Genomic DNA, 14,800 nt, shown 5'->3' on the forward strand with positions numbered 1-14,800 from the left:
TTTCCATGACATTTTTGTACACATAACGGTATGAATTAAGGTATTAATAGCAATGAATTAATATTTAATAGAATGGTATTTACACTGCCCATATTAATAATTAAAAAAAATGTGATTAAAATTCTATTAGTATACCTACCTCCACATTAATTCAATGTTTTGCATATGATATTGTTCAATTTATTTATTTTTTAAAGTAAAATGTAATTAAAATTAGTTAAAACACTAAAACTGAATAAACAACGAAAAAATTATAACTTGTTTGATTTTAAAAATTTAAAAACCGCGGTTTTTTCCCAGTCATAGAATTCCTTTTCTTATGCATATACTCTATGATCATTTCTATGATTGTCAAAAAAGTTAACCTTACAATATTTAGACAAAGTTGTAGGTAGTTAAATTTTATAAAAACAAAGCAACGAATAAAATTAATCACATTTTAAAGAGATATTTAATTAAATGTATTAGTGGTTTTAAATGAATAACGGAAACGTGTTTGACGATGCCCTTTTTAACATTTTGAAGGAATGCAAAACCCTCCCAACATTTTTAGACACAATTTTTGGTTTTCTCCGCCGTAGGTAAATTATAAAATCAAAAGTACCTTAGTATTACGTTTTAAAACAATGCTTTCATTATAGGACAGACTTTTATGTTGTTGCTGTAGACCCCATATCTCCAATAGGACTACCTCCTGGCTGGGCTGAAAATTTGGTCAAACAGGCTTTTTTAAAATATAAACCACATAACAAACGTGATACAGAAACTCTACCTGAAAGTCAAGTACCTTTACCAACAGTTGAAACAGAAGTTGTAACCTCCAGTATTGAAGATCAAAATAAGAGCGACTTAAATGGAATAGACATCAGTGTAAATAAATGCATTAATGAAGAATTAAAGGAAAAATCGAATTTCCATTCCTCAGAAAGTTACAATGGTGCTGTGTATAATAACTACTCATGGTCCCAAACAATAACAGATGTAGATGTAGTTATAAAACTACCTGAAAATTTGACAACTAAAAATTTAAATGTTGACATTGGGCCCCAAAAAATTGATATTACTTTAAAAGGAACAGGTGAAAGTTTGTTTTCTGGAATTCTGTGTCAGAAAATTAAGTATAATGATGTGCTATGGGCTTTGGATAAAAGAAAATTAAATATTCACTTAGATAAGGTACAGGAAATGTGGTGGAACTGCTTGTTACAAAATGAACCAAAGTTGGATATTTCTAAAATTGATTGCTCAAGACCATTTGAAGAACTTCCAGAAGATGCACAGGCTAAAATCGAAGAGCTGGCTTGGAATCAGGAAAGGAAAATACAAGGTCTTCCTACAAGTCAAGAACTGGCAATGCAAGAGACTTTAAAAAAAGCATGGAATGCTGAGGGTTCCCCTTTTTCAGGTCCTTTTGATCTTAGCAAAGTTGAAATTAACTGATTTCAAATTGATTTTATCGTTTTTAAAAATTTTAAAAGCAATCATGAACATTTTAATTGTAATTTACAAATGCCAACTTTATTTTTTTTTACATTTTTCTTTTTACAAAAATAATACAGCAAGTACAAAGAACCAATCGTACATTTATTTCTGCAAAATTTTAGGAACTCCTTACAAAATATATTAATTAATAAACAATCACATACGTTTATTGGAAAAAACACCGTTCACTAATAAATAATAACAGTAAAACAGACAAACAAACGGTATAATATATATTTTATAATCTACATTCGTTTTTAAAGCAATCCTTTCAATATTATATTATATATCACAAAATTATTTTAAATACCTATTAAGAAAATCAAAACAAAAACTTACGTAAAAAAAAATGGGAAAACTGCGAATTTCATTGCTATAAACACTTCGAATTCTTAATACTACGCCTTATAAGAAACAACAATTTCGAATCCCTTTAATATGATTAATTAAACAAATCATCAGAATAATCAATTTTCGTAAAGTTCGGCCTTTAGTATGGTTTTTTTATACTACATATTTTGCAACAATTTTATGTATTAATTGCTGTTACAATGTGACTAATGCATTTACATAATCACAACCCTTAAAAGGCTTATTTATAAATATTGTTTTTCAATATTTAAACAATTGAANAATATCATCTTTCTTTATATTGCTCATGTTTACATTTGACATGGAATCATTGTCATACCAGGCAACTTCTATGTCAGTGGGTTCAACACTTTGTATGGTGAACCTTTGCCTCTTTTGCATGCTGGCTTTCATTACTTTTGTGCGATTCAACCAAACAGGCTGTATTAAATTATTTGGTGTGCAGGTCTAAAAATGAGAATTTGAAATAGAATAACTATTAATTTCTTTAAATATAATAAAGGTATACTACTCTAAAAACAGGAATTTTAATATTATTTGATACAAAGTTTCCTTAACAGTCCCATATCAACAATTTGCTATAAATATAAGCTAATTTCTTACTATTTTTGTTTGTTCGCATTAGTTTCCTGTTGTATGTCCTTTAGCACATCTTCAAAACTTGATAATGCTGTGTTGAGAGACAATTTAAGCCCCCGGCTGACCGGAAGTAACGAAAATTCAGGTTTAGAAGTACAATTGTCATCGCACCAGTTCTGTAGTCTTCTTACCAGTTTATCACCATTTTTAGAAAAATGTGTAATCACTTCCTGTTTGAACACTTCCGGAGGATGCAGAAGCATTTCTGTCATGGACTGTACCAGTTTAAGAATCACAAGTTCATTATAATTGCGTGAGTTTTCCTGTCCTTGCTGAGATTCAACCATTTTTTCATACCCTGCTTCGTTGTAAAAAGGCTCAGATACGAGAATTAAACCCTGTATAGAAACAATTAATTGCAAAAGAGTGCTGTTGGGACCCCACACTTCAGTCCCACGACCCATCCACGTTCCCAATAAAGAGACACACACTTTTCCTTCAACATATAAGTTTGGGTTGAGTCTTTCTGAACTGTAACTGACGTAATGAACAACAGGAGGCGATCTGGGATAATCAGGACTCAATTGAACATCAAACATGAACAGACCATCTTCATAGGGAGTCCTGGCAGGTCCAACAATCAGTACAGACAATAAATCCAATCTATTTTGATAAGATCGTACCCAAACGCCTGGGGGTAAAGACTCTTTAAGTAATTTATATTCTTTTTGAACTGCTCTATAAAACTTTGCTTTGTCCCATGGTTCAAATTTGGTAGAAGCAAAATGATGGGATGTGGGTACTTCTTCGATTATGACATAGGGTTCATTCTCGTACTTGGTTATCACAGACTTGTCAAGTTTTGGTGAGCTAAATATGCAGAAGGACTCGTCAGGGGTGACGGGCATACTAGGCATGGGGGTAACTGTAGATGGAGTGGCAGCCTTTTCAGACGCATTTGTCATAACAGAAAAGGCCTGTGGACTACCTATTCTTGATATTATTTCAGCATAGGCCAAATCCATACGTACTTTTATCATAGATAACAATTCGATGCAAATATTACCTTGTAGGGGGGTTGAAAGTTCAGTTTCAGGAGTCTGAGGTGCTGTTGATTCTGCAATCAAACCATAGGCAAAATAAATTATAGGGGGATATTGAAAGAAATTAATTTTTATAGCATATATTACCTTCACTTTCTTTGGTGTTTCCTATTTGAGTTTGAATTTTATGTTCAAGCTTAACAAGTTTATTTATGTTTTCTTTTTCTGGATTTTTGGATTTGAATGTATGGCACATAGATTCAGTATTTGAAAACAATCTTCCTCGCAATTCTACTCCAAAAGACTTAGCTTTTTCCTTTACTTGGCTCAGTAAAATCTGGAAAAGAAACAAGTAATGAGAAAAAAATAATATTTAATCTCATTAAGTAGGATGAACTGTTTATAATATTTACCTGGAAATGTTTACTTTTTAAGCTGAAAAACGAAGTTTCCAATAACTTATCTAAGTAACTACAATTGTCGTATACTGTTAACAGTTCTTTTAAGTGCTACAAAGTTGAAATTATTTTATCGATTACATTTTTATTTCATTCAAGACTTACAGAAAAATTCTCTTCGATTGTGTGCATGCCAAAAACCTCTTTCAAATAAATAACTCGTCCTCTAACAAAGTCCAAACGTGCTGCCATATTTTGTAAAGTGGTTTCGTCAGTCATGTCTCCAGCTACAGATTCTATACTTTCTGTTTCCCATGAAATCACTTGTACGCTATCGTTATCCTCTAAGGAAATTTCATATTCGATTGTTTCGGGAATGAGCTCAATACTGTATGGAGAACAACTTTCTATTGTTCCATCAATCCACTGAACTCCTACACTGCCCTACAAATGCCACATATTTTTTTTTTTTGAATTAATTGTAAACAAGTAAGGTAAGTATTTTAATTCCTAATTAGTATATTAAGAAATAATTACTTCTGGATAGCTGTCTATTACATATCCAAGCTTTTCAGGCTCCACAGGCACTTTCTTAACTATGCTTCCTGGACGGAAAATGAATTTTGAATGTTTTTTTAAATCATACACACTCTTTTCACTGGTTACAGCATGGGTGTCTTCTTGACCAATACGTGTAAACCATTTTACCTAAAATTTATCAATTAATTTTAACAATAAAACATACTAAAACATTACTTTTGCAGTTCTTTCGGTGTGATCAACGGATTGCACAACACCATACAAAGTCTCTGATTTTCCTTCTTCTACCACCCATTCACCTGGGTAGAATTCATGATCATCCAGTGAGATTGAATAATTTAATTGGGTAGTGGGAATATCCCTTTCTTCAGTCCCATCTTGCCAAACAACTGTTGCCTTCGAGTCCATACAAAGTACCTTACAGAAAATGGTGTATTTCTTTAAATAATTTATAAGTGTAATATGCATGCACTTAACAGAAAAAAAATGTTACTTGGTTTAATTTTGTAAAGAGAGAGGCATTCAGACCACTCTACTATGAATAAAAGAATTTTTTATTTTCAAAGTTTAATTGTGTAATATGTTATGGAATAAATAAATAAATGTCAGCAATATCAGATGCCATAAATTTGGATATTAAGGAATGCATAAAACAAAATTCCAAACTTAACATTGTAAATGTAATTGAACTGTTAATTTTAGTTATTGGATGATTGCCTGTTGTATTCAATTGAATAAAAAATAAATATTAAATAATAGTGTACCACAATAAACCCTCTGAGAAACCCCTGGTCAATATAAATCCAAAAAAAATGTATAATTTTCTTCACATCAAATTCCCCAATCAAATAAAATGCTCTTTTAAATTGTGAAGTACCGTTTCTATATTTGATTACCATTTATTTCAAAAACTCTATATTAATAATATATGCAATATAGGATTGTATATATGTTAACAAACGCATGTACTACAAAGTAAAACTTACTTCAACTGCAAGTGTACTTCCTGGTACAAGTTCTTTAGATTTTGGAGGAAAATGACGCGTTTTTAAGGGACCCCCAGACATATTACTAGAGACACTAGCGTTTTCGGAAATTTCTTCTTCAACTTCGTCAGTCCACCATCCTTCATCATTTTCTTCTGGAGCACTTTCCCTTGAAATTGAAGAAACAAGGGAAGGGCGACGAATTTTTGATTTACTCCCTCTAAAAATGACAATGGGTTATTTAGCTCAACTGATTTTATAAGATCATGTAATGCTAACTTTTTTTTATGATGCGTATTTGGATTTGCTACTTTGGAATTGACATTTTTAAAATATTCAGGTTGATATAAAGACCATTGCTTTTTAACCCAGTCTTTTTTCTTAAGTAATACATCTGAAGAACTTAATTTTAACATTCTGCGTTCTGCTAAATCAACTAAATGGGCCTTTTCAACAGGTTCCACAACTTTTAAACTAAAAGTATTTGAATTATTAGTTTTACAAAATTACAAAAAAATGTACTGCTAACTTTTTAATATCATCTTTCTTTATATTGCTCATGTTTACATTTGACATGGAATCATTGTCATACCAGGCAACTTCTATGTCAGTGGGTTCAACACTTTGTATGGTGAACCTTTGCCTCTTTTGCATGCTGGCTTTCATTACTTTTGTGCGATTCAACCAAACAGGCTGTATTAAATTATTTGGTGTGCAGGTCTAAAAATGAGAATTTGAAATAGAATAACTATTAATTTCTTTAACAACTCACCACTTCTTGCCCAGCATAAAAATGCTCATAATATCCTCTATGACGTCTTGTTAACCAGTAATCTTCTATCTCATGATTAAGACTAGCAAATATTGTCACAGTTGATCCACATTTTGCATGCATTGTGATTTTTTCATCAACATTCTAAAAAATAGGAATAATACAATAAACTCTAAAATAGAAACATTAAAACAAACCTGAATTCGACCAAATTTATTGCCCAAGCATACAGCATCATTATTTTCATAATGTGCAAGTGTGGGAAGTCTATTGCTTGGAACTTTCTCAATAATTTTATCTGTGCCAACAATTTGTACAGTTGCATATTGCTTGGATTCCCTGCAGTACCCCTTTCGCAAGTTATTGCCATTCGATCTACATACTATGTCTCCTGGAATAATACTTCGACTTAAAAGACGAATTTTGCTCTGCTTTGATACGGTTTCTCTAGAACTGTTGAACCACCACACTCGCACTTGCCCCTTAAGCAAGGGGCTGGAGTCATCCGAATCTGTGGAGCCCTCCCAACTATCAACTACGACACCAAAATTAATCCTTTTCTTTTTATCGAAACGATATACAATATCATTAGAATAGAATTCCTTTGTTGTTGTAGACATTTTTGAAATAAATAATATTTTATATTAATTGGTTTTTATTTAAACTGAAATTTAAGAATTAAATACCAAACACCATTTTTATACTTAAACATACGCGGCCAACGTGCTTTTTTGACATTATTCTTAAGGCAAGTTCACATTTTTTAAAGCTTTTTTTATAATAGTTTTTATATGATACTGATTAAAATAAGATAACTTTGTCAGCTTTCCGTATTGAGATTTACATTTATCTATCTAAATTTTAAGCAAACATCTTTTAAAAATTGTTTTCAAAGTGTGATTAATAAAGAGCGCAATTGTATAAAAATGTTTTATTTATGATTTACAAAAGCATTAGATGGAAAACTAAACATTATTTGAAAAATTTAGTAAACTGGTTAAATGTTTTACTTTGTTACAAAATCATTATCATAATATTATATTTTAATCTTCCTAATTTTCTTCTTTCATTGAATTAAAAGTATTTAAGGATATGAAACGTGTAAACCAATCTTTACTACAAAGTCAACAATTTGTCAGTTTAAAATCATAGGTTAGAATAGGTTAGAATTATTAATTATAATAACTTTTAATTTAAGGAATTATCTGTTTATTCTAGCTTTCTGAGTTTTTTAATTGAAGACTTAAATTATGGCCGGAAGAATTCTCAATAGGAATTGTCTCAAGATTAAACTTAAAGATTTAGTATGTTTATTGCAATTGTTATATAACTTTTAAAAAACTAATTAATTTGTTTTTAGGCCCTTTTAAGTGCATCAGGATGTAAAATAACAATAAGAAAGGTATCTATTTCAACTCAGTTTAACATTAGTCCCAGTGAATGCTTTTTTAAACATTCACATGATTAAACCTTTATGTCTCCTTTGATTTATATTACCAAATGAACTTTTAAATAAATGATCTGTTTTAGCAATCTGCTTTAGCTGCTGTTCCCTTATCAGACTTTGAAATACAACACAAAACACCTTTGGTGAAGAAAACAGTAAGATTTCCTATCTTTATCTTATTATAGTAAGATGTACCACACGCTGTAAGATTTATAAATTCTTTTCATTCATTTAGAGTCCAATACCTGTTGCTCAGTATGGAGGTCGTCACCAGGTCACCATGTTGCCTGGAAGTGGTATTGGACCTGAGTTAATGAATTATGTTCAAGAGGTTTTCAAGTATTCAGGTGCTCCAGTTGATTTTCAAGTAGTTGATATTGATCCAAAGTCTGATCAAGCGAATGAACTTGAAGATGCCATTATTTCTATCAAGAGAAATGGAGTTGGAATTAAAGGTATGAAAATATATTTGTTTGAAGATTAACAAGTAGTACAACCCAAACAAATAAGTGTCAAGTGAGACTTATCAATGGTAGCTTTAATTTCCTAAATATAGTATAATATACTGAGAAGTCAATTTTTTGTTTTTATATTTGTTTTTAAAGGAAATATTGAGACTCGCAGTGAAAGTACAGGAGTGAGGTCTAGAAACGTTGCTATAAGAAATGAATTAGATCTGTTTGTAAATGTTTTGCATTGCCAGTCTTATCCGGGGGTTCCCGCGAAGCAAAAGGATATTGATATCATGGTTATTCGTCAAAATACAGAGGGTGAATATGCCATGCTAGAACATGAGGTATAAAACTATTAATATATTGGCAAAGAAATAAAATAAGGGAAAAGAATACAAATACAATATTTTCAGTACAATCTAAAATAAATTTCATAAAAAAAAATATTTGTACAAATTCTTTAGAGTATTTTTTTATGTTCTATTTACATGTTTGAGTTTTTAGAGTGTTTCTGGAGTGGTAGAAAGTATGAAAGTTGTTACACAAGAAAACTCAGAACGAGTAGCCCGTTGGGCATTTGAATTTGCCAAGAAAAATGACAGAAAGAAGGTGACAACCATTCACAAGGCAAATATTATGTAAGTTTTTAACATTTATTTACCTATATGGGTACAGAATCATTATCGTACTTATTGTATTTCAATATTTTAGGAAATTATCTGACGGCCTTTTTTTGGAAATAAATCGTAAAATCGCTAAAGAATATCCTGAGATTGAACACAATGATATGATCATTGACAACTGTTGTATGCAACTTGTTTCAAAGCCCCATCAATTTGATGTCATGATTATGACAAATTTATATGGTACAATCGTTTCCAATGTAGTTTGTGGTCTTGTGGGGGGAGCTGGTTTATTATCTGGAAGAAATTATGGTGATCACGTAAGCATAATTTTTATCATCAGTATGAAGATTTTACCCTGATTTTAAAATGATAAAGCTTAGAAAAAGTATTTTTGACTTTTTTTAAGTATGCAATTTTTGAACCTGGTACCCGAAATACTGGAACAGCAATTGCTGGAAAAAATATTGCAAATCCTGTCGCAATGTTAAACGCTTCTGTTGATATGTTGGAACACCTGGGACACAAAGCTCATGCAAACCTTATTAAGAGTGCAATCCGTAAGACCATATGTGAAGATAAAGTTCATACTCCAGGTTAGCACTTATATCTGTTTGCGAGGGTTCCATACAAAAGAAAAGTATAGAGAAACCCCTCACCATTGCTTTTATTATGTTAGGTATTGAAAGGAAACGTTTTTGTTTTTTTTTACACAGATCTTGGAGGTACCAACAAAAGCACTGAAGTTGTGCAGAGAATAATCGACCACATTCTGGAGGCCGATGTCAGAGTTTGGTAATAAAAAATCATAAATTATTTAGTGTGAAAAAACCTACCAGACAGCTGCTTGTTTTTGCACTAACATGTGATGTGGCCCCCTTTTCAAAAAACTACCAAAAAAACTGTAACTAGACTTCTTGCTTTGCAATTTGTAATATACTATTACTGATGGTAATGACAATGGTAATGGTAACAGTGTCTGATATTCTTGTCTTTTGTGACATACCTGGGTTTTTTTCCTTACCATTATTGTTTTTATTTTTTCTGCTAATTTTTCCTTAACGGTATTACTTATCGGTTTTTTTTTATTTTTTTTGGATTGNATCGTCCTCCAAAAGTATAACAGGACCTGTCCATTTTAATGCCGGCCGCGCTTTCGTCCAACTAATAAAAATGAAATGTGTATGCGCATATTTTTTTGACACACAAAGAACCGGAGGGTTGTTAAACGAACAATACACAAGCGGGGGGACGTTGTTTAGTCATATTCTCCAGCTATGTGCATGTTTGCTATTCAATTGATATTGAAATCAATTGCGATAAATCAAAAACTATTATTCGTTATTATATTAATGATGAACTGCTAGCTGTCCCAGGAAAAAGCTGAATATTACAATAGTAATTAACTAAACCGAAACGACATGTGACTGTTTTTGACAATAATGAACACTGCCAATTATTTTATAAATATATTGTCACCTATTACGTATCTGTAATCGTTTGATAAAAGGTATTAAAGTTTAAAAGAGTTAAATTACCGCCAAAACGCATCGCCAAATAAAAGCCCATCGTCATTATGACGTCCGACACAATAAATAATGACAAGAATTTGATGCAAATAAACTACTATTAAAAACAAATAGAATAACGTTTCTAATAAAAGAAAACAATACGAATAAGTGTTATAATAAATGATTAAAGGTAGAAACTGGAAAATCTGATCTGTACTTTATTTCAATGTGTGAAATAAATGATATGTTTGTATTTCTGGATTTCACAGATTTGCTACCTATCGTCCTATGTTTGTCAGATTTGTCCACCAATGGACCATCGTCTATGCCTAACATCTTTGTCTGCATGCCATTAATTGATAATTAAATCATACTTTAATAATTTGGCAGGTATATTTGAACCATTCAACAGTATGACATCACATTCATTCATTCGGTGCATTTCTTACAATGCGATAAATTTAAAGAATAAGGATAAGAGATTTTTGTTCATCATCAGTACATTCTTATCACTAAATATGAAAATAGTTTTCTAATAGATCGGTAGATGTACTTGCTCTACCAATTTTCTCAAGAAGAATTTCCTAAAATTCGAATAAACCTTTTTTAATCTTCAATTTTCTGAGATGATAAATATTTTTTTTTTTGGTGTTAAAATATTAAAAACAGTTATTGTTTTTCGACAATTGAAAGGAAGGAAATTCACAATGTTTTTAATGACTTATTTAAAAAAAAAATGTAATTGTTATTTATGTACTCCTCCACTAACTTATTTTCGATCGCATGCCTAATTTTCGTTTCGGTTAAGGAACCTTTAGGGCCTTCGGGACCATTGGAACATCAATAGTGATTTACTTTTCCTACACCATGTTATCTGTCTGCCACGTTTAAGAGCCCTATTTGGAACAAATTTACATTTAACAGTATCAAAGCGTCAGAGGAAGTAGGCAGATTATCCGTATATAACAGAATAGCAGGCAATTCCCTTGAGTCCTGCTCTGTGCGATATCATCATACCTTTCTATTTATTGCGCACCTCATCCTCTGTATTCCCATTCCTGATTTACGAGGATCATCGCATTCCCAGCTATAATTCTGCTGGAAAGCGACTTTTCAGTACCCAGAAATGATCCAGGGCGAAGAAGAATTGCACCAGCGTTTTTTTATTTCTTTCTTGTACAATATTGTTTATACGTCTTTAGAATTTATAAGTACCTACTGCGGTTTTTACAGAAAATCTTAACTAAAATAACTAAAACAAAAAATAGATTAACAACTTATTCATTCATTTAAAAACTATCCAAAAATTATTCAATGTACGCCTTGGTTCTTTTGTGAACACAATTTTTAATATCTGCGAATATCTACGTCTATGTGATATCTTGGGCAATTCAGTATTTCTCCTTTTACAATCCGTATCCAGCAAACAGTAGAGTAGGCAGCTGTTTCGTTCTGCGAGAACATTATGATTGCGAATAAATCTACAAAAATTTCATTAAAAAAAAAGAAACTCTTGGGTGTTTTATTCCTACCAACTACTAATGCTGATGGACGGACTACGCGAGAGGGTAGGGCATTCAGCATCCTTTTAGGGATCGTGAGAATGGTTGGTGGTGAGAAACATGTGTCGAACGAAATGAAGACAGAAGGGAAGTGAAAGATTATCTTTGAAATATTATTATTACTGCCACAACATTTACCTTTGCAAGAAAGTTTGAACCAGGGAAAACGAACCCGAAATAGAACCAGTGTCTAAGCACGGGATAGAACATTGTCCTTGGTGAGGTACATAAGCAGGATTAATTCAGAAATCTTTTCCTTTGTCTGTTACAATTTGTTTATTTCTTATTGCTATTGTAATTTTAATTATTTGCTTCACATCTGAGTATTTAAAATTGATTTTAAAATACATACATATATGTAAGCAGTGCATTTCTTGCACGTCCGGAAAATTGCCGACCCAAGAATTTTTCCAACACAAAATGGAAAGATGCATGCATACCGTTAGAACATGTACTTATACACGTGTTTTACATATACATCCATATGCATTTATGATGGTGTACGTTCGTTCTTCTATTGTGGCATCGTTCGCGTTCGTCGGCCATAATGCGGGCGGCGCGTCGCGTCGTGGCGCGGCGTGAGCTAGACAGTTATAAAAATTATTGCGCTCCATCAGCTCACAATTCAACTGCTAATTATGATCTGCAATCGTCCTCCAAAAGTATAACAGGACCTGTCCATTTTAATGCCGGCCGCGCTTTCGTCCAACTAATAAAAATGAAATGTGTATGCGCATATTTTTTTGACACACAAAGAACCGGAGGGTTGTTAAACGAACAATACACAAGCGGGGGGACGTTGTTTAGTCATATTCTCCAGCTATGTGCATGTTTGCTATTCAATTGATATTGAAATCAATTGCGATAAATCAAAAACTATTATTCGTTATTATATTAATGATGAACTGCTAGCTGTCCCAGGAAAAAGCTGAATATTACAATAGTAATTAACTAAACCGAAACGACATGTGACTGTTTTTGACAATAATGAACACTGCCAATTATTTTATAAATATATTGTCACCTATTACGTATCTGTAATCGTTTGATAAAAGGTATTAAAGTTTAAAAGAGTTAAATTACCGCCAAAACGCATCGCCAAATAAAAGCCCATCGTCATTATGACGTCCGACACAATAAATAATGACAAGAATTTGATGCAAATAAACTACTATTAAAAACAAATAGAATAACGTTTCTAATAAAAGAAAACAATACGAATAAGTGTTATAATAAATGATTAAAGGTAGAAACTGGAAAATCTGATCTGTACTTTATTTCAATGTGTGAAATAAATGATATGTTTGTATTTCTGGATTTCACAGATTTGCTACCTATCGTCCTATGTTTGTCAGATTTGTCCACCAATGGACCATCGTCTATGCCTAACATCTTTGTCTGCATGCCATTAATTGATAATTAAATCATACTTTAATAATTTGGCAGGTATATTTGAACCATTCAACAGTATGACATCACATTCATTCATTCGGTGCATTTCTTACAATGCGATAAATTTAAAGAATAAGGATAAGAGATTTTTGTTCATCATCAGTACATTCTTATCACTAAATATGAAAATAGTTTTCTAATAGATCGGTAGATGTACTTGCTCTACTTTCTGCATTAGGTACTTTTCGTTTTTATCTACCAAAGACAAAAAAGTTTATATACATACCAAAAATTAATGGTTTAAAAGCCCAGAAAATGGAAAATTATTCTGAAAATCTCATGACATATAGCTCTTCTATTTTCTCTCTAGGTAGTGTAATAGTGAGAACAATCAGCTGATTGTGAATCTATTGTTGAAGATTATCTTGCTGCCACGTTTCAGAAAGGGGGAAGACCCTGATCCCTCAGTTAATCATTCAAAAGTATACTGTATACATTAGAAGAAGACGTACTTAACATATCTGTGAATCCGAAAGTTCAGCAAAAAGGGTCTAGTGCACTAATTCTACTACTATCTGCTGCTAGTTCTACTGCTGCTTCCTGCACTTGAATGTCTCTTAATTTTGTAAAGAATCGTTAAATCAAACGGAGTGGAAGTGAATCCTAAATGGTCGTTGGAACTATAATTTACTGTCAGTCTTAAATAATCCGAATTCATTATGTTAACTTTTTTGTAGACCTCTCCTTTATCCGGTATGCGATTTATTCCAATTTTCCGTTTCGTTAAAATTGAGAATCCTGAGGTAAAAGGTTAAAGTCCTAAAACACGATTTCATTTTATTGAATACAAATACGTTACGCGTTAATGTGTTTGTATACTGAGTAACTGGGTACTCGTTCGCCAACAAAAATAATTTCAAGATTAAACAATCCGAAAGAACCCGAAAGAAGGGGTAGTAAGGAAGAGCGAATCTGATAAGTGTGTACACTTATTAAAAGCACCCCCTAAGTCGTTTGAAGCCTGTTGGAGAGGGCTTTTAACCTCTTTTCTGTCATAAATCGGATTTTGTACTCCTTAGGTGAATCCTCATCCCTCAATTGTGTGGAAGGGTGGACGAATGGCGAATCGTAGTCTCGGTGGTGTTGGTTTATTGCAATAAAGAGCAAAGAGAGAAAAGTCACTAGTCGGTAGTTTCGGTAGGACGAAATGGGGTGCATGCCATTATGAACAATAGAAATTCCTCCTACGTTTCGTTTTCTAATTGCTGAGCGCAAGCTTATTTACATTCAACGTCCCCGGTTGGGTTTGCTTGCAGTAATTGCCGTAATCAAAGGGCCGAGAGATGTACGACGTGTCTGCCCATCGAACCCTTCTTCTGCTACTAATTTCGACAGTTATGCAACACTGTTTTAATTTCGACTTCCAACTGTTACCTACGCTACCTATTTCTATGTCCAAAAATACGCCACTTGACTCAGAGAAAAGGGTAATTCTGGACTAGAGATTGCGAATATTTTCTGAATTGTTTATGATAAATGAGCCGTTTAGAATCTAAATAGTACTTCTTTATTAATTATTTTTTGATTAAAAGAATGAAAGTTGCTTTCTTTGGCCTCTAAAGTTTCAACTTCTACATCTAT

The 14,800-nt window shown here is 32.3% G+C and overlaps 3 protein-coding genes across 6 annotated transcripts in view; 2 read left to right on the forward strand and 1 right to left on the reverse strand.

The window, feature by feature from the left end:
* LOC108742065 (nudC domain-containing protein 3) overlaps window positions 1–1,742 on the forward strand; it is a 6,541-nt gene extending 4,799 nt beyond the window's left edge. The window contains exons 1-2 of one of the 2 annotated variants that reach the window (XM_025980637.1): window positions 360–581; window positions 642–1,742. In XM_025980637.1, the coding sequence (XP_025836422.1) occupies window positions 478–581; window positions 642–1,440 (903 nt within the window). In that variant the 5' untranslated portion in view covers window positions 360–477 and the 3' untranslated portion in view covers window positions 1,441–1,742. Of the gene's footprint in view, window positions 1–359; window positions 582–641 lie in introns of those variants that run through there. The other variant, XM_025980638.1, reaches the window with a different exon arrangement.
* A 609-nt stretch (window positions 1,743–2,351) lies between these two features.
* On the reverse strand, window positions 2,352–6,913 carry LOC108742862 ((E3-independent) E2 ubiquitin-conjugating enzyme UBE2O). The gene is made up of 11 exons (XM_018478205.2): window positions 6,370–6,913; window positions 6,173–6,316; window positions 5,930–6,120; window positions 5,680–5,874; window positions 5,401–5,620; window positions 4,631–4,831; window positions 4,412–4,582; window positions 4,040–4,318; window positions 3,890–3,985; window positions 3,624–3,813; window positions 2,352–3,550 (listed from the first exon to the last, which is right to left on the reverse strand). The coding sequence occupies exons 1-11, from the start codon at window positions 6,790–6,792 to the stop codon at window positions 2,457–2,459; spliced, it is 3,204 nt and encodes a 1,067-aa protein (XP_018333707.1). The 5' UTR covers window positions 6,793–6,913; the 3' UTR covers window positions 2,352–2,456.
* Window positions 6,914–7,264: 351 nt separating this feature from the next.
* On the forward strand, window positions 7,265–9,772 carry LOC108742097 (isocitrate dehydrogenase [NAD] subunit gamma, mitochondrial). 3 transcript variants are annotated; one of them, XM_018477134.2, is made up of 10 exons: window positions 7,265–7,324; window positions 7,391–7,476; window positions 7,533–7,574; window positions 7,703–7,774; window positions 7,855–8,074; window positions 8,225–8,415; window positions 8,576–8,709; window positions 8,783–9,014; window positions 9,104–9,290; window positions 9,411–9,556. In XM_018477134.2, the coding sequence occupies exons 2-10, from the start codon at window positions 7,423–7,425 to the stop codon at window positions 9,491–9,493; spliced, it is 1,215 nt and encodes a 404-aa protein (XP_018332636.1). In that variant the 5' UTR covers window positions 7,265–7,324; window positions 7,391–7,422; the 3' UTR covers window positions 9,494–9,556. The 3 variants fall into 3 exon arrangements, with proteins under 3 accessions (XP_018332636.1, XP_018332643.1, XP_018332626.1); XM_018477141.2 differs by having other exon boundaries at window positions 7,267–7,334; XM_018477124.2 differs by lacking the exon at window positions 7,265–7,324 and having other exon boundaries at window positions 7,341–7,476; window positions 9,411–9,772.
* The last annotated feature ends 5,028 nt before the right edge of the window (window positions 9,773–14,800 follow it).

This window comes from Agrilus planipennis, unplaced genomic scaffold, assembly GCF_000699045.2.
Source record: "Agrilus planipennis isolate EAB-ADULT unplaced genomic scaffold, Apla_2.0 scaffold3, whole genome shotgun sequence".
Lineage (NCBI taxonomy): Eukaryota > Metazoa > Arthropoda > Insecta > Coleoptera > Buprestidae > Agrilus > Agrilus planipennis.

Coding starts and splice junctions, on each gene's coding strand:
- LOC108742862 (XM_018478205.2), bottom strand. CDS start 6,792: ATGTCTACAACAACAAAGGAATTCTATTCTAATGATATTGTATATCGT. Junction 5,875..5,929: donor AAGAAAGATGATATTAAAAA/GTTAGCAGTACA, acceptor AAATACTTTTAG/TTTAAAAGTTGTGGAACCTG. Junction 4,583..4,630: donor ACACCGAAAGAACTGCAAAA/GTAATGTTTTAG, acceptor GATAAATTTTAG/GTAAAATGGTTTACACGTAT.
- LOC108742097 (XM_018477134.2), top strand. CDS start 7,423: ATGGCCGGAAGAATTCTCAATAGGAATTGTCTCAAGATTAAACTTAAA. Junction 7,477..7,532: donor AGATTAAACTTAAAGATTTA/GTATGTTTATTG, acceptor ATTTGTTTTTAG/GCCCTTTTAAGTGCATCAGG. Junction 9,015..9,103: donor GAAGAAATTATGGTGATCAC/GTAAGCATAATT, acceptor ACTTTTTTTAAG/TATGCAATTTTTGAACCTGG.